This window comes from Myxocyprinus asiaticus, chromosome 25 (assembly GCF_019703515.2).
Source record: "Myxocyprinus asiaticus isolate MX2 ecotype Aquarium Trade chromosome 25, UBuf_Myxa_2, whole genome shotgun sequence".
Classification (NCBI taxonomy): domain Eukaryota; kingdom Metazoa; phylum Chordata; class Actinopteri; order Cypriniformes; family Catostomidae; genus Myxocyprinus; species Myxocyprinus asiaticus.
The window spans coordinates 37,830,825-37,850,634 of record NC_059368.1 but is presented as its reverse complement, the minus strand read 5'-3'; the positions used below and the strand labels follow the sequence as shown (position 1 = coordinate 37,850,634).

The following is a 19,810-nucleotide window of genomic DNA, read 5'->3' as shown; positions in this document are numbered from 1 at the left end:
ATGCACCACACATTCTCAATTGGAAACAGGTCAGGACTGCAGGCAGGCCAGTATAACACCTGCAATCTCTTTTTACGCATCCATGCACTTGCAATCCAGGAAGTGTGTGGTTTACAGCTGTCCTGCTGAAAAATGCCGGAACATCTCTAGAAAAGACAGCATTTGGATGGCAGCATATGTTGCTCCAAAATTTTTATATATCCAGTGTTGGGTATAATATGTTACAAAGTAATAAGTACAAAGTTGCTGTAATTAAAATACTTTTTCCTTGAAAAAGTGAAGAGATTACTCGTAATATTTTAGTAATTTAATTACAGTTACTTATGATGCACTTGTGTTACATACTGTTTAGACTTTCAACAGTTCTGCATAAACAAAATTGAATTGAAAAGAGAAATTTAACATCTATTGATAACATTTGTTTTCTAATTCAATGCGGCCCCTTTAAATGCATTGGCAATATGGACTACCAATGCTTTTACTAAATGGAAATATCACCATTACTACGAGTTTATGACAAATGCAGATAAGAAGACAAATGCTGATCCGAATCACAAGTACCTACTAAAGCACTAGACACAGCAACATAGAACTTGTTGGTCCAGCACATCCCAAAGATGTTCAATCAGATTGACATCTGGTGAATTTGGAGGACAAGTCAACACCTTTGTCATGTTCCTCAAACCATTCCTGAACAATTTTTGAAGAGTGGCTGGGCGCATTATCCTGCTGAAAGAGTTTTTCATCTATTTGTGCTTCAGTAGCTCTTCTGTGGGATCGGACCAGACAGGCTAGACTTCACTCCCCACATGCATCAATGAGCCTCGGGCGCCCATGACCCTGTCACTGGTTCACCGGTTGTCCTTGGACCACTTTTGGTAGGTACTAACCACTGCATACCGGGAACACCCCACAAGACCTGCCGTTTTGGAGATGCTCTGACCAGTAGCCTAGCCATCGCAATTTGGCCCTTGTCAAAATCGCTCAGATCCTTACGCTTGCCCATTTTTCCTGCTTCCATCACATGAAATTCAAGAACTGACTGTTCACTTGCTGCCTAATATATCCCACCCATTGACAGGTGCCACTGTAAAGAGACAATAAATGCTATTCACTTCACCTGTCAGTGGTTTTAATGTTTAATGTTCTTTCTGCATTAATGGTGCCCTTACAGATGTGAAAGTTACCCATTCCATGGGCACTGGCACACTCCCATACCATGACAGACATTGGCTTTTGGACCTGACGCTGATAACAGCTTGGATGGTCCTTTTCATCCTTGGCTCGGAGAACACGATGTATGTTTTTTTCCAAAAACGATTTGAAATGTGAACTTATCAGACCACAAAACATGATTCCAGTGTTCTACTTTCCATCTCAGATGAGGCCAAGCCCAGAGAAGTCGGTGGCGCTTCTGGACAGTGTTGATGTATGGCTTCTGATTTGCATAGTAAAGTCTTAACTTGGCAAATGGTTTCTAAAGGTTGAGACCATGTCGTGATATCCATTACACATGCATGATGGATTTTAAGACAGTGATGTCTGAGGGATCGGAGATCACCCATAGTAGAAAGTGGTTTTCAGCCTCACCCTTTATGCACCAAAATTTGTCCAAATTTCTTGAATCTTTTACTAAATTGTGTACTGTAGAGGGTGAAATGCCCAAAATCCTTCCAATTTGTCTTTGGGGAACATTGCTCTCAAAGCGCTGGATTATTTGCCAACACATCTGTTGGCAAACTGCTCTTGAATGACTAGGCTGTTTTTAGGGGCTCCTTATATACTATAACAATATTGCCTCTTTAACATCTCCCGTTTCACATTACTTTGTTATTTCAACTTGTCAGTTTGTCACTAGTCCTAATTTGCCCATCTCGACTTTTTTTGGAGTGTGTTGGAATCATCTGATTTGAAATTAGTGTACAGGTATATTTAAAAAATAAATAATTAAATTCACAAAGTAAAACATCAAATAATGTGTTGCTGTAGTGCTTTCAATATAGCACAGGGTGAATAAAATTTACAAATCACTCCTTTTTGTTTTTATTATTATTTTCTGTACTGTCCCAACTTTTTTGTTTGGGGTTGGGGTTGTACAAATCACACATTTGTGAGGTTTTGTCTTTGGTGGAACGATCCAAAAAACTAAAACAAAAAAAACAAACAAAAAAATGAATGATCTTTTTTCTTTTAGCAGCTGGAAAATCCATCGTATATGGAGACTAAGTCACCTCACCTTTGATTGCATCTTGGTGCACATCCAATTGGCTGGCATATATGCTGGGTAAGTCATCAGGGCTCAGGACCGCAGGATGGAGGGAAAGCTCAGTGAAAGAGTCTTCATTAGCATCAACTTCAGAGCCAGTCTGAGTCCTACAGTTAAAAACAATATCCGTTATCGCAGAGACAGTTCACTAAAAAATGTAAATGCTGTCATCATTTATGCACCCACATGTTGTTCTTGACTTCATGACTTCCTTTTTAATGTGGAACACAAAAAGAGATGTTAGGCAGTATGTTAGCCTCAGTCACCATTCATTTTTGTTGCATCATTTTTCCATTATATGAAAGTGAATGGTGACTGAGGCTAACATACCGCCTAAGATCTGCTTTTGTGAGATCATTGCTGCGTCCTCTTCTGTTTTGTATATTTATTTTGTAAAATGTGAACCTATCACGATCAGTTACACTAGAGAAGAGTTGCTCAACCTTCGAATTAAGGTACCAGCTGATTTGATACCGAACTTTAACTGTCCAGCTTCAGTTTTTTAGAGAAATTTTAGTCAAAGGCGCAGCAGTCCTCATCAGCGCAATGAAACGCATCAGACGCAAGCGTGCCGGCATCTTGGTGCGCGTTCGCCAAAGGGGACTGCAGAATTATTCTCTCCAACCTCCATTCTCTGCCGAACAAACTTGATGAACTGCAGCTTCTTCTCAACACAAATAAGAACTTTAAACATTTATCTCTCTCTGTTTTACATAATTCTGGTTGTGGGAATCAATTCCGCACAACATATTGCAACTGGATGGCTCTCAACTCCTCAGAACAGGTCATGATCCGCAGCTCTCAGCTAAATTAAGAGGAATCGCCGTCTATATAAATTAATGATGGTGTAGCGAAGCAACAGCATTACTGAAAACATGTTCCCCTGATTTGGAGTCCTTCTTATAAACTGTTAACCTTTCTACTCACCCCGTGAATTTGCCTCTTTCATTCTAGTCGGTGTGTACATTCCACCACAAGCCTGCATGTGTGATGTGCATTATATGCTGGTCGAGCAAATCGCAAGGGTAGAAAAGGCAAACCCGGAAGCTTTACTCATCATTTTGGGAAACTTTAACAGCATAAATCTGTGCAAAGAACTACCAACAACATGTTACTTGTGCCACAAGAGAGGGAAATATGCTTGATCACTGCTACACCATGATTAAAGACGCAAATCGTTCTACTCCTCGTGCTGCCCTGGGACAGTCCGACCACACCGTGGTTCTCCTCATCCTGTCCTGGCATTACCCCAGTAAAACGGTGGAACAGTGAGGCCATCGAGGAGCTAAAAAGCTGCTTTGAGACCACTGATTGGAATGTCTTCAGGGAAGCTAAAAGTGACTTCAATGAATATACAGATACAGTAACAAAATATATTAGTTTCTGCAAAGAAAATTGTGTTTGTACCAAAACACAAGTCAAACACAACAATGACAAACAACAGTTAACACCAGAATTAAGGCAACTACGGCAAGATAAAGAACAGGCATACAGAAGCGGAAAATAAAGACCTCTTAAAAAAGGCCAAACACAAGTTGAAGAGAATCAGAGCTGCTAAGAAAAGGTACTCTGAATAGCTGACAAACCAGTCAGCAGCCAACGATCCATCATCAGTCTGGAAAGGCTTGAAAGAAATCACAAGCTACAAAAAGAAAACAAACTGTGCCATGAATGACTGTCAATTAACCAATGATCTTAATACTTTCTACTGCAGATTTGAAAGACTCCAAAACAACCTCAACCTACTCATAGCCATACACCATATACAGGTCTGTGAGACGACAGCCACTGCTTCCAAAAAAAAACAAAAAAAACAATGACTATCTGTGAACAGGACATAAAGAGACTCAAAAAACCCAAAACTAAAGAAAAACACCTGGACTTCTCCTCCCTCCCTGAAGCACTGTGCAGACCAACTAGCTCCACTCTTCACCGGCATCTTCAATCAGTCTCAGGCCCTGTGCTCAGCTCCTGTCTGTTTTAAGAACTCCATAGTCGTCCCAGTACCAAAAAAGCAAAGGGTCTCTTGTCTAAATGACTACAGGCCAGTCTCTTTGATGTCTGTGTTCATGAAAACCTTTAAAAGTACTCAGCAATCTTAAAACCATCACAGACCCCTGGTTGGACCCCTTGCTGTTTACAGAGCCAACAGGTCTCCAGAGGATGCAGTGAACTTGAGTTTGCAGCATCTGGACTGTACTGGATGATACGTTAGGATTCTGTTTGTGGTCTTCAGTTCTGCTTTTAATACAATTATTCCTGAGCTCTTACAAACTAAGCTGTCCCAGCTGGCTGTGCCAGACTAAATCTGTCACTGGATCACTGACTTCCTGACAAATAGGAAGCAGTGTGCGTGACTGGGCAAATAAACCTCTGATTCTTTGACATTTAACACTGGGGCACAACAGGGCTGTGTACTCTCTAAACTGCTATACTCTTTATATACCAATGACTGCACTTCCAAGGACCCCTCATAAAGCTCCTAAAGTTCACAGATGATACAATGATTATCTGCCTTATAAGGAATAGCTATGAGTCTGCATGCAGACAAGAGTTGAAACGCCTGGTGTCCTGGTGCAGCTCTAACAACTTAGAGCTGAACACACTAAAGACAGTGGAATTGACTGTGGCTTTTGGAAATCACCCCACCTCAACTCCCACTAGTCATCGACGCATCATCTGTAACATCTTTTAGGGACAATAATCTCCCGAGAGCTACGGTAAAATGGGACAAAAACACTGACCATGTTTACATGCACTTAAGAAAACTGTTTATTCCAGGGTTTTTGCAGAAAGTGGCGTTCTGAAACATCATGTAAACAAGAACGCTGATTTCCTTACACCGTTTAAAGGATTAAGAGAAAGCGGTTTAATACACCTAGGTTTCTCTCAGTGAACGCGACTTAATGTAGCCATGTAAATGCTTAAGCGGCGTTTTGATGGGTGTTATACAGACTGGATAACAAACATCATAGGATGGAGCCAAACAACAAGTCAACACAGTGGAAAGAATTCAAAATTTCTGGGAGTACAGTGTGGAAATCACATACTATAAACTACACTACCTGGCCAAAAAAAAAGTTGCATACTTTAATATTTCATTGGACCGCCTTTAGCTTTGACTACGGAGGACATTCATCGTGGCATTGTTTCGACAACCATATGCAACTTCCCAAAATGTATTTCCGTCCATAATTGCATACATTTTTGGCGAGAACTGACCAACTGAAGCAACCCCAGATCATAACACTGCCTTAAATCCAAACGGTGACTTTTTTTTTTGGCCAGGCAGTGTATACCGATTTATACACTCGAATGTAAAATATCGATTGTCCCTAACATCCGCATACATGCGCTCGTAGATTGGGGGTATCCTGGAGTTTTATATAAGAGGGAAACCCCTACTACTGCGTCGCAATTCAGCTGCAGGTCCTGACAGTAAGTTAAGGAAACAAACACAGCAAGAACTCTGGAATATCTGAGAATAAAGCGAATCAACAAAGTTAAATAGTGAAGTCTTCCTCGGATGCCATGCATGTTATTTACATAAGCGTTGCGGGAAAATTAAGTTGCTGTGGAGAAAGCTGTTTACTGATGGAGCCACATGTATTCAGGATTAAAGAGTACGCCACTTAAACAGTGCATGTACACAGGAACGCTGTTTTCTAGCAATAACCCATTTTCTCTCAATAAGCTGCTTTCTGGTGTCCATGTAAACATAGTCACAGCCTCCATCATCGAGAAAACACAGCAAAGGATGTACTTCTTGCAGCAGCTAAAAAAGTTGAACCTTCCACCAGCACTGATGAAACCGTTCTACACAGTCATTACAGAGTCCGTCATGACTTCATCTTTCACTGTGTGATTTGGATCAATCTCCACAAGTGAGAGGATGAAATTCAGGGCATCATCAGGAGAGCTGAAAAGATCATTGGTTGTAGTCTGCCCTCCATCCAAGATCTGTATGACACGTTGCAAAAACAGAACAAGCAAAATAATCGGCGACCCTTCACATCCTGCCCACTATACATTCCAGCCTCTTCCATCAGGAATGAGATACAGGACCATTAAAATTAAAGGGGTCGTGAAATGCAATTTTTTTTTATATAGTTTTCCTATCTTCCCTGAAGTCCACTGATAATGTTAGTGAAGTTTTTTTTTAGTAATATACAATCATTTTCCACCCTGTTTCTGGCCCTCTGTCTGAAACACTTGGTTCTGGCCTCCTTTAAACATTAACGTACATGCCCTTTGTTCTGATTGGCTAACATCGTGCAGACCCTCAAAAAAAAAAGGAGCCATATTTAAAATTCAATCGGAAGAGAATGAACAACCCCACAATACTATAAAACTACATTTCAGGGTTACAAAACACAGCTCCAACATACTGCATCCAAATATATTTAACTATTCATCTCAAGCACAACTGGAGGTGAGAGGCGCATCGCAAAAAAGCAATAGAACCTATTATAATCAATGATGCTGTCTACCGGGGCCTGGGTATCTCAGCGAGTAAAGACGCTGACTACCACCCCTGGAGTCATGAGTTCGAATCCAGGGCATGCTGAGCGACTCCATCCAGGTCTCCTAGGCAACCAAATTGGCCCGGTTGCTAGGGAGGGTAGAGTCACATGGGGTAACCTCCTCATGGTCGCTAAAATGTGGATCTCGCTCTCGGTGGGGCGCTTGGTGAGTTGTGCGTGGATGCCACGGAGAATAGCGTGGGCCTCCACACGTGCTGTGTCTCCGCTGTAACGTGCTCAACAAGCCACGTGATGAGATACGCAGATTGACGGTCTCAGACTTGGAGGCAACTGAGATTCGTCCTCTGCCAACTGGATTGAGGCGAGTCACTACGCCACCACAAGGACTTAGAGCGCATGGGGAATTGGGCATTCCAAATTGGGGAGAAAAGGGGAGAAATAAAAAAAAAAATTTTACAAAATGATGCTGTCTACCATGGAAGTGTCCGTTGCAGTAAACGGTAAACAGATCTCCTGTTCCATTTTGCGCTGCATGCACAGGCGCTACTAAATTTTAGTCATGTGCATTTATTTAGGTTATTTTATAATTATGAATGTTACGGGTCATTTGTGCATTTGACCAGTGAGGTGTGACTGAGGGTCTGCCCCAGATGGGCGAAAGAACAGTATAAGTAGTTTGTGCACACAACAACAAATGGCAGCAGCTGAATGTAACAGAATGGCTAAAACCTTTGTAATTTGTTGCAATTTGACACCGTGTCTTTTAGAAGCGGCGCCAGAGACATGAAGAGATGTGTAAGTCCATGTTTATATACTAAAATGATTAAAAATGGTCCATATGGGTCTCATTTGGTGTTTAGGAATAGTTAAGACCACACTATTTGCCCTGCTTGCGTGCGCTCTCTCTCGCTCTCTCTGCATTTACGAACTGAGTCCCAGGGCCAGTGGGCGGGGCCAAGGGTGCGATGATGTAAAGTAGGTGATGTTGTTGCTATAGAGGCAGTCATGAATTAATGAGTACCCTTTGTGACATCACAATATTACTGAAGTAGAGAACGAGGCGTTTTGGCAGCTTGGTTTCAATAAATGCTTTTATTGCGTTGGGAATTAAGTTTTGAGTTCTGAAATTTACAGTAGGTTTTTATAGCAGAAAGACCTCTTATATGTCAAAATATTAAGGAAAATTTGATTTCTCATGACATGACCCCTTTAAAACAACAAGACATAAGAACAGTTTCTTCCCTAGAACTGTGTTCTTACAACTAATTTATATATCTGTACACGTGAACCTGCACTTTACTACCCATACACAGAACATACACCCATACTGATGTAATTGTTTATATGCCATACACTGTTGCACATCTCAATGTCACCGTTCATGCTTTATTTGCACATATTTGTAGGTACTGTATTGTTTTATTGTTTTTAAACTTAAGGAAAACTGTCCATTTTGTTTTTTGCTTTGTTTTGTTATATTTCTTAATTGATGTCCTTCTTAAGCAATTGCCAAGTCAAATTCCTCGTAAGAGAAATCCTGGCCACTAAAACTATTCTGATTCTGAAATATGTGATTTCTGTGTCATTAGCATTACCAAACAGAACTGCAAAAAAAAAAAAAAAACCTGTCTTCAAACAGATTCCAATAAGCTTCCTGTCTTCCATTTGTTGTTAAAACAGGTAGTCAGTCTCGAGACTCCCACCCAAACAGAGAGCTACGCTTCAAACTCACACTATTGTGTCGGTGTTGCGCTAGACAGTCATTTACACAAACAGAGCAATATTTTTATAGTGCCACAGAATCACAGTGTTACACTGTTGGGTGAAAACAAACTACAAATGGCTTATAGATATTGCAAAAACCAAACGGGGGGGAAAGATAATAACTTACATTAGCTTAAACATAATTTTCCGGTTACCTGACCACAAGTACACAGCACTACATACAGGAGTAAACGAGGCCCAAAATGTTTTGTGAAAACGCAAAAACTAGCTATCCCTTTTAATATCAGATGTAAACAGGGCCTACTTTTCTCACAACAGCACCCTCCTCCCCCCCTCCTCCGCATCGAGAGCCCCCTGAGAACACACATTCATGCTATCTGCTTTTATTAGCATCCGCCTTTCTTCATCAGAGGACATTGAGTGTGTACATGCATACATGTGGAAGTTTGGATGACAAGAGGCTGGCAGTCTGCCAGCAGTTTTGGGTTGATTCCAGAATCTGACTGCACAAGGTTGCTGTTGTCTTACCGTTTAACTGCTGCCAATTAGCTCTGCCAAAATCAGAGGCTAAACATTACATTTGACAACATACTTGATTCCAGCAAACCATTAACAATGTCTGCACTGCACTAAACTGTTGTCTTGTAGTCCCAGTAAAAATTTCTAAATACCTCATTTACATGAGAAGCGTGACTGAGTAAGATATTAATGTTTGTTTTCAGAGAATCTGTTATCTGAATATAAACTTAATTTTTTGGGTGCTGCCTGCAATTTTCTCTCCCAAAATTATTAGCCTCACCTCACACAGATCCAGTGGACTAATTGCAAAAAATTGGTCTTATTTTCCAGTACCTAAATTGTCCTAAATTTGTAAGCATGAAATTCTGGTTCTGTTTGCTATATCTTTAATTTCACTAGATGGCAGCAAGTACTAGGAAGTTTTTTTTTCTCTTTCACCTTCCATCACAATATGCAGATCTAAAATGTAGGTGGCGCACTCACACCATAGACATCCAGTCTATTTGGAATGGCATGCATATTCCCCATTGTTTCTTTGAATATCCCGGCCTCTGAATGGACTACAAGCTCAATAATCTAGGTGTCATTGCAAAGCTTTTATATTCTGCCAATGATTTGTTTATCATGCTTTTTTGTTGGATTGCAATTTTGTTTTGGACATCTTAGGTATAGCACTGGATTATTTAACCAAGCAAGCTCACAGACAGGTAAATAAAATTGCTTATTTTAAAGAAAACAACCTAAGGTAAGAGTTGATATAGAGCTTGTGGCTACTTGGGGCTTGAAGGAGCAGTAATCGAAGCAGACATGTCTTTGTTGTCGTACAGAGATCATATTTCACTTCGTAACTGAGCCTCTGCTAAGCCCCACCTTAAAAGCATTTCTGACCAATACTATCTTAGCAATTGTTGCCGTGCAGCATTTCTCTGACAAGCGCTTGCTTTTTTTTTCCCACATGAGTTTACAGGAGTGATGTTTGTTTGTGCTGTTTTAAGCAGAATTTTACAGAAATGATCCATAAAATGACACGCAGTTTTTTTTTATTTATTTTTTTAATATTTCAATAAATCTCGAAAAGAGCATGCTATGGATTACACCGTGTCATTCCTCATTCCCAAATGAACATGTATAACATCAGCGAGGACACTTACGTTTGCTCCAAGATAAATTAAAGCTAATAACTTAACATTCATTCATTTACGTATTGATTCAGGTCTTAGTAAAGGAGATAGTAAATAGAGTTCAAAGCATGATAGGAAGTGTTATGAGACGTTATAAGCAGTTCTTTTCACTTGCACTAATAATCAGGTGTGTAATCGCAATCAAATGACACTTTTCTCTTTTTATGTGACTGTGATAATCGTTCGCCTCAATTCTGATTCAGTCTCCACAGTCTTAAGTCAAATTTCCCGCTTCTTGCCCCACCCACGGGATAAAGGGATAGTTCACCCAAAAATTAACCTTCTATTATTATTTATAAAACCTCATGTTGTTCCAAACTCATATGACTTTCTTCCGTGGAACACAAAAAGGAAGACAGCCTCAGTCACCATTCACTTCCATAGCATCTCTTTTAATTTGCACCATGAAAGTTCTATTATAGAAAGTCATATTGGTTTGAAATAACATGAGGGTTTGTGATGGTAACAGAATTATTTTTATGTTAACTATTCCTTGTCACTATACAACAAGTGAAAAACTATGTATGCTCTCTTTATTGCTGCATGAAAGCAATCACAAATAGTGCTAATAATTTTGGTGAATCTACATCTCTGTACCACACATCTTGCTGGAATGGGTCTCATGAGATCAGCTGTGTCAGACGCCTTCTCTCTCTGTTAATTAGTCTTCTGCTTAATGACTTTTGTGGCACGATGCAGCTGCCAGGAGAACATAAAACATCTCACTGGAATCTCTTCTTCCCTCAACATCTCTTTCACATTTGTTACACACACACACACACACACACACAGTGTTCTCACACTCCATGACTTTTCCATGAACTTGCTAGAAATTTGTGATTACAGGATCAGGACTTTTAAAAACGTATTTGATTCAGACCAATTTGCTAATTAATCATTTAGACCATCATTTGTGTGCTGGTTCGTCTTATTCATTGCAAAGAACTGACTCATCCGTTCCACCTTAAGAACGGATAATAAAGATATATTGAACATGACAGGTTTCACTCACATGTCAATTTCATTTTCCCTGAGAATTTCCTGAAATCTCTTCATGAAGATTCTTTCACTCTCCGCAAACTCCACAAAGTCTCGATCTAAAATGGCAAGGCAGTAGAAAACAAAGTTAGGCAACAATTTCATAGTAATAGTGGTGCTCAAGATTTCACAAAAAAATAATTTTTACATTTTTACAATAGAGTGCAGATCAAAGTTGTTTGAAAACAGGGATCTGATATACAGTTTGTCCCTGTGCCTGACTCCTGTGCTGTTCCAAACGGGGTTCCCACACTTTTTGACCAATGACTTTCCATGATTTTTCCATGACCTTTCAATTCTTCTTTGGTGTTTACTAGCTAAGGATGTTTAAAAATCATTCAAAATCAGACCGATTCAATATTGAATCATTGTCTTTTTTCCCAGTAAAAATATCTAAACTAGGGCAATTAAAATTTTCAATAGAATTAATTATATGACATACCAATAAATTAATTGCAATTAATCACAATTATGTAAATTTGATGAGGCCCCTAAATAAAGATAATTCACTATATTTCAAATTATATATATATATATATATATGATATTCAAATTTAGATTATTATTGCATTATTGTGGCAGACGAGTAAAGCACTCACTAAATATATTGTTTATTCTCATATCACACTGCAAAAAAAAAAAAAAAAAAAAAAAAGTATAGAAGTATTTTTGTCTTGTTTACCAGTAGAAATATCTAAACATTATTAAAACAAGATACTTTTACTTGACAAGCAAAATGGCATTAGATATTTTGTCTTGTTTTCAGAAAAATCTAACTAAATTTAGTGAGGTTTATGCTTAAATTGCCAATGGGGTAAGAAAATTTTACTTATTTCAAAGGGAAAACAAGTTTGTTTTTCTTACACAAATGGAAAATTTATTTTCTTGTTTAAAGCATAAAGTTTACTTAATCGTCAGATTTCTCTAAACACAACACTTACAAAAAATCTAAAGTTCTGGCAAACTAGCCGCAAACTTACTTCAAATGTGCCGCGAATTCGCCACTCATTATTTTCACATTCAAATGAGCTTGTGATTCGCTGCAAATGTTTGCCAGAAGTTTGCAGCTCATCACCGGTAGGGGTGAACATGCAGCAAACTTTTGGCAACAAATGGACAATTTGCAGCTAGTTTTACGCAAAGCTCATTTTCATGCGAAAATGATCAGTGGCAAATTTGCAGCAAATTTACAGCAAACTGGCCATGAACTCTCGATTTTTGTTTAGTATCTTATGCCATTTTTCTTGTAAAGTAAATATATCTTGTTTTAAGAATACTTATTTTTGAAAACAGGACAAAAATACTAATTAAGAAAATTGACTTTTTCGCACTGCATTGAACATAAGCATGCAGTCAACAGTATTTAATTTTGCAATGGAGTTCCGTCAATCTGTCCTGTTCTCACAGGACGCGTTCTTGCATTCCGTCGGCACTATTTTTAAACGTTTGTTCTATAAACATATGCGTCAGACAGACACTTGTGGAGCATCTCATGCACTGTGTCAAGTTAAAAGTAGATGAAACTTTGTAAGTCGCATCTCGAAATCCCTGCATTCTGTTGTGCATTGTCCAGCGGTCAAGACCGTGTTGCGTCGTGTGTGACTGGCTCTCCTTCTGTGGCTGCATTGCCTGTGAGGTTTGTTGAGGTGCACTGATTGCCCCCCGCTGACAAAGGTCATAAAAACACACACACAATAAAATAAAAATAAAAAAACAATGTACTTCAAGCTTGAATTGCTCCGATGGTACTTTTATTACGGAATTTACATATGGGTCAGGGAACATAATTGTGTTAATTTATTTAACTTTAGCATGATTTTTTTTATATAATTAAATCACACTAAATTAATGCATTAAATCGACAGCCCTGACCTAAACATCCTTAAAACAAAATAAATTAACTTGAGATGGAAAATGACAGGATATTTTGTGCTATTTTCAGAGAAACCCAACAAAATTCAGTATTGTTTATGCTTGCAACAAGAAAAAACTACTTGCAAATGGGATAAAAAATTCAAAGGAAAAACAAGTTTAATTTCTTTACATTTTATTTCCCATTGGCCAAAATTTTTCTCGTTTTAATTTCGGTGTCATTCTGCTTCAAGTATTTTTTTTCTTGTTTTAAGGATGTTTAGATATTTTTACTAGAAAATAAGACAATAATAATTTAAACTAGAGAAATACTCGAATACTAGAAAAAAAATGTTTTGCAGTGAAGAAACAATTCAAAAGAATTCACACATAAATCGCTTATCACTAAGGCTTGCAAGCAAATTTTACTCTACACAAAGGAAAAATCTAAGCATTTAAATATTTTAGAGCAGAACATAAATAGAAAAATATTTATTCACTATAAAAAACTTTTATATGACTTAAGATTTTATCAATATCCATGACTTTTTCATGATTAAAATTGGGTTCAAAGCAATAGGCCCAAGTGTGAAAACAGCCTTATGTCCATTTTCATTATTTCACACTATTAAAACAATGCTTCTGCAACTCACAGCACCTTGTACAAAGGCATATCTGGACACTTTTTGGTGAGTGACACATAAAACACTGAGGACATGAAAAAGTCAGTCAGAACACCTTGTCACTGACATATATGTCAGTGTCTCTCACCCTGTGACTCAGGCATGTCGATCTGAGAGCTTTGACTTCGCTCTCGTCGTCGCTGTTTCTCATCCTCCCAGATGGCCTGTAGACCAGGGTTCCTCCCAATCTGATCTGAGCACAACACAGTTTTTAAGCACAGGTGCACTGCTGCATCACCCATCGCACAAATAGATGGCAATGTTGGCTCATTACGGTCTACTTTTCTCATGTCTCTAGCACACAACAGCTCAGTTCCAAACTCTACTAAGCTGCCCCACTGTCACTGGAGGCGACATGTACAAAATGTGAAAGTTTAAAAAACGGTGGAAAACCGCAAGTTGGGCGGCTCTTTTCAATGGTAAGTGCTATATGTGAGGGATAATGTGCAGTCAGCCAGTTGTTATCGCAAAATAAACCCGTGATCAGGACCCTGAAGTGAAACAACCGGCTGACTATATATATCATCCAGCTTATTACACGGCTACAAACCAAATAAATAAATGGACATAAAATATTGATTTGCACTGAATTTATGAACAGGTGAAATCCACCTCTGTTGGTGTTTATTTTGTAATTATTGACTGTCTGACTTCTCATTATCCTGCTTATTACAAGACTACCTGCCAAATAAATAAATAAATAAATAAATAAATGGACATGAAACTTTGATTTCAGTTGAAATAATTTTATTAGCTTACTTGTAGAGATCACACAGTAATCCGGAAAATACGAAAGATGACTCGCAATACCCGGATGAGTGGTCTGATACGATTTAATCTCATTATGTGCGGCTGTTACTAAGAAATATCAGACCGCTAGATGGCGCCACTGACCACTGATCACAATTGAGGATTTCAGAAACCCATGTAATAAATGGCAATAAAGTTGTGCCTTGTGGTTGAAAATTGTACTTGTTCAACAAAACTAGAGTTAATTATTTTTGCGGTTGCTGTTAATACCTTATATATTCAAGTCACGGGAAAATGCCCAAATTCCCGGATGAAGTATGTCTGAGAACGTATTCATACTTTTCACCTGAATACCTACAGAATGTACTTTTTTAACAGCTAAGAAGTGCTTCCTTCATCGAATGCAGTACATACTCTAACAGTATGCAAATTCAGACACACACAGCCAAATACTTTGGGCAGCAACTCTTTTAACGGTTGCTCACGAGCAACAAATAGCCTAGCACTCCTCACAAGAGACTCAACAATCGGTTTATTCCAACAGAGTCTGATCAAAGTCCCTTTAAAGCAAGTTTGTTCAGTGGTCATCTTGGTAATGAACTTAGGCAGCTATCTTCTATGTAGGCAATATGCATACAAGTACAGCTCCCATCTACTTGAATGGGAAATGACCGAAATCTCCAAAAGTGCTCATCAAGATTATGCTTCAATAACACATTTCAAATCAGTAGGGCTGCAATTAATGATTATTTGGGTAATCAATTCCTCTTCAAATATTTCTTCGATTAGTCAAAAATAAGTGCATTTAAATGAGATGAAGCTCTTTTCTATCAATACTTTTCAATACTGGATAAAATATATTTACAGTTTAAATAAACTGAAAAGGTATGCATATATTGCCTACAAATGCAGTCTTAGAGGGCAGCTCAATAGGTTTTGGAACAGAGCCAGTATCTCTCTCTCTCACTCACACACAACACACATTTCTTAGTTCAATCCTTACTCTCAATTTCAAGTCGGTTGAGAATATCAGCAGCCACGGCATCAACCTCCAGTTCACACACACTCATGCGTTCCACCTCCTCTAGAATCAGAGAACTGCAAAACACAAATACACCCATATGAAATAAAAGGCAAAATGTAATATTATTGTCTCCAAACCAATGTTGTCTGGCACCAACACGCACCTTGGTATGTTGTCTTCCTCCCAGCGAGTGCACACTGTGTCCCTCAGCCCACTGTCATTGAATTTGGATGTGCAGGGACTCCTCAATGGGATGGTGTCATTGATCTTACTGGACCTATGATCTCCTTGTGGAGAGACAGAGGGAGAGAGAAACTGTGAACTTTTGTAGCATATACTGTACAGTATAAGTGCTGTATTAATTCAACTGATAATTTTTTTTAATTAAACATGTGATATGCCGATTAATTAATCTTGCTTTCCATTATACATCCTAGCTAAAATGCAGAGTTTACCTGAATTTGTATCGTTTACAGCAGGAGAAACCAATCACAAATCTGAAAATCCATGTACAGTTGAAGTTAGAAGTTTACATACACCTTAGCCAAATACATTTAAACTCAGTTTTTCACAATTCCTGACATTTAATCGTAGAAAATATTGTCTGTCTTAGGTCAGTTAGGATCACTACTTTAAGGATAATAGTAGAGAGAATGATTTATTTCAGCTTTTATTTCTTTCATCACATTCCCAGTGGGTCAGAAGTTTACATACACTTTGTTAGTATTTAGTAGCATTGCCTTTAAATTGTTTAACTTGGGTCAAATGTTTTGGGTAGCCTTCCACAAGCTTCTCACAATAAGTTGTTGGAATTTTGGCCCCTTCCTCCAGACAGAACTGGTGTAATTGTGTCAGGTTTGTAGGCCTCCTTGCTCGCACACACCTTTTCAGTTCTGCCCACAAATTTTCTATCGGACTGAGGCCAGGGCTTTGTGATGGCCACCTTGACTTTGTTGTCCTTAAGCCATTTTGCCACAACTTTGGAGGTATGCTTGGGGTCATTGTCCATTTGGAAGACCCATTTGTGACCGAGCTTTAAATTCATGGCTGATGTCTTGAGATGTTGCTTCAGTATATCCACATAATTTTCCTTCCTCATGATGTCATCTAATTTGTGAAGTGCACCAGTCCCTCCTGCAGCAAAGCACCCCCACAACATGATACTGCCACCCCCATGCTTCACGGTTGGGATGGTGTTCTTTGGCTTGCAAGCCTCACCCTTTTTCCTCCAAACATAATGATGGTCATTATGGCCAAAAAGTTACATTTTTGTTTCATCAGACCAGAGCAAATTTCTCCTAAATGTTAGATCTTTGTCCCCATGTGCACTTGCAACTATAGTCTGGCTTTTTTATGGCAGTTTTGTGGCATTGGGTTCTTCCTTGCTGAGCAGCCTTTCAGGTTATGTCGATACAGAACTCGTTTTATTGTAGATATAGATACTTGTCTACCTGTTTCCTCCAGCATCTTCACAGGGTCCTTTGCTATTGTTCTGGGATTGATGTGCACTTTTCGCACCAAACTACGTTCATCTCTAGGAGACAGAATGCCTCCTTCCTGAGCAGTATGATGGCTGCGTGGTCCCATGGTGTTTATACTTGCGTACTATTGTTTGTACGCGTAACGTGGTACCTTAAGGCGTTTGGAAATTGCTCCCAAGGATGAACCAGACTTGTGGCGGTCCACAATTTTTTTTTTTCTGAGGTCTTGGCTGATTTCTTTTGATTTTCACATGATGTCAAGCAAAGAGGCACTGAGTATGAAGGTAGGCCTTAAAATACATCCTCAGGTACACCTCCAATTGACTCAAATTAGCCTTTCAGAAGCTAACTGGCTAAAGGCTTGACATAATTTTCTGGAATTTTCCAAGCTGCTTAAAAGGCACAGTTAACAGTGAATGTAAACTTCTGACCCACTGAAATTGTGATATAGTCAATTAAAAGTGAAACAACCTGTCTGTAAACAATTGTTGGAAAAATTACTCGTCATGCACACAGTAGATGTCCTAAACTGCTTGCCAAAACTATAGTTTGCTAATATTAAATCTGTGGAGTGGTTAAAAAAAAGAGTTTTAATGACTTCAGCCTAAGTGTATGTAAACTTCTGACTTCAACTGTACATGCATGTCTCGTATGCTCTTCTACAGGCCTTTTTATCGAAGGCTCTACTCAGACAGAAGAACACAGGTGCACTAACTCTGCTTGAAGAGGCTGATGCTGTTAAGGCTGACTACTCACATTCATATCATCTTACAAGGCTCTTACACTCCAACACACCTTTTGTGTGAGGAGATTTGCTGGTGGAGAGAGTGTGTGTGTGTGTGTGTGTGTGTGAGAGAGAGTGAAATCTCCGGATGGACAGGATTTCCTGGTGGGTCATTAAGTCTGTAATATATGTCAGTCTCATGCTGGGAGATACACAAACACACATATGCCCTTTTTTGGAGCAGACTAGTTTTCCCTGAGGTGGTTACGGAAATTCGACGTACTCTATGATTATATTACCGCCTGAATTAAACAGGTCTGTTTTTCTCACACTACCTCGCAATTACCTGCTGTTACTCCAGTGCATGAGTTTTCAGTGTATGAGCGGCTGGCTTTACACATTCAATTTGAAGTGAGCATCACTTGCAGATTATATATTTATTTAAATAAATCACATACTTTTGCGGTTTCATTATCACACTAGGACATGTCACAATTTTAATTTGATTAACTGTGCAATTAAACTTGTCCAAATATATCATATTCAATGACTTCCTGCGTTTTAGAGCTAATGCTATTTTTATAACTAGATTACGTTATTCTGTCCATGTTTTCTGCATACTACAAGTGGTAACAACAAGTGGTATAAGCAGACACCAATCATTGAATTATTGAAAAGTCATTCACATCCCAAGGTATTAAGGACTATTCACCACGCCACCAACCCAGGGCATAAATTAACTTTCAAAAATCAGTGATCCAAGCATCATCGTTGTCTAAAGTTTATAACTAAAATGTTTTTTGGTTAACAGCAATGTTGGAATGAAAAAAAAAAAATCTTATTTTGTACTATATCAATACTTGCACTTTTTTGTACGAGTAAAGCAGAGAAGACAGCAGAAGAGCAGAGGATGTGTGACATGAATTCGTTCACTAAAATACTTCCCAGAACAAACAATTATTTTCCAGGACATTTAGGTATTTTTCTAATTTTCCATGACTTTTCTATTAATGGAAAACTGCATAGCAAAATTCCTGGTTTTCCAGGACATGTGGGAACCCTGCATAGATGTGGTGTAAATAATTGATTTATTGTGCTGTTGAGACAGCTTATTTTATAATGAGGGCATTCACAATACTGCAGAAATCTGCGCTGAGCGTCAGTGAGCTCGCACTTAACTTGTGGTGTTACAGCAGTTACAGCAGTCATTGTAATAGGAGAGTTTGTCACGTTGCTTGATTTCTATGTACAATTTCTTAACTTAATACCTGTTTAGTTTTGTTATGTTAATAAGTTGGTCAATGTGAATTTGATCTGTATAAAACAGCAATACATTTTATTTATCATAACTGTTCTCAGCTTATTTTGGATGTGTAGCCTCCATAAAGAATATGGCATGAATAGCATAATTCACGGATCACCATCATTGTGATCGTGTTTGCTCTGATAAGACCCATTTGCACAGCACATGGTCGGGACCTCTGTTTGTGCACTGGGGCACTGTCAAGCTGGAACAGAAGAGGGCCTTACCCAAACTGTTGTCAAAAAGTTGGAAGGACAGAATTCCCTAGAATGTCCCTTTTGATCATAGAGTGCAGTTTCTGTCTGGACCCTGAGCAACTCAAGAGACAAAAGTCAGACACATGCTCTTGCATGAGCGCGTGCATGCATTACCTCTCACATGGCTCTTGCGAAACTTGACAGCGGCGAGATTGATCATGTTCATTCCGTAGAGGTTGTAATCGATGAAGAGCTGCAGCAGGAAGGGTATATGAGCCTCGTGGGGTTGAAAACTCTTATTCATGACGGCGCCGCCCTGCAGGAGCTCACACACCCTACAGACACACAAAACACACACAAACAATCAGAACTAAAAGGTAGATCTCCAGGGCCAGGATTGAGCACCCCTGGTGTAAGATTAGTGAGGACAACGCATCTGTCTCAGTTCCGCTGCGCAGCTTCCAGTGAGTGGCTAATGGCTTTAAGAGCTAAAAAAAGACACAGTCTGCTCAATAGAGATGCTTGGGCCACCAGGGCTATTATCTGAAGTGCATTCAATCAACACACACATGGGTTGAGTTACC

General features: G+C 39.0%; 1 protein-coding gene across 2 annotated transcripts in view; it reads right to left on the bottom strand.

Moving 5' to 3' along the window:
- LOC127415765 (DNA polymerase zeta catalytic subunit-like) overlaps nucleotides 1-19,810 on the bottom strand; it is a 130,948-nt gene that overhangs the window by 71,856 nt on the left and 39,282 nt on the right. For both annotated transcript variants that reach the window (XM_051654656.1, XM_051654657.1), the window contains exons 4-9: nucleotides 19,401-19,561; nucleotides 15,685-15,808; nucleotides 15,501-15,595; nucleotides 13,836-13,940; nucleotides 11,188-11,272; nucleotides 2,237-2,373 (exon numbers count right to left, since the gene is read on the bottom strand). In XM_051654656.1, coding sequence (XP_051510616.1) covers nucleotides 2,237-2,373; nucleotides 11,188-11,272; nucleotides 13,836-13,940; nucleotides 15,501-15,595; nucleotides 15,685-15,808; nucleotides 19,401-19,561 — 707 coding nt within the window. The remainder of the gene's footprint in view (nucleotides 1-2,236; nucleotides 2,374-11,187; nucleotides 11,273-13,835; nucleotides 13,941-15,500; nucleotides 15,596-15,684; nucleotides 15,809-19,400; nucleotides 19,562-19,810) is intronic.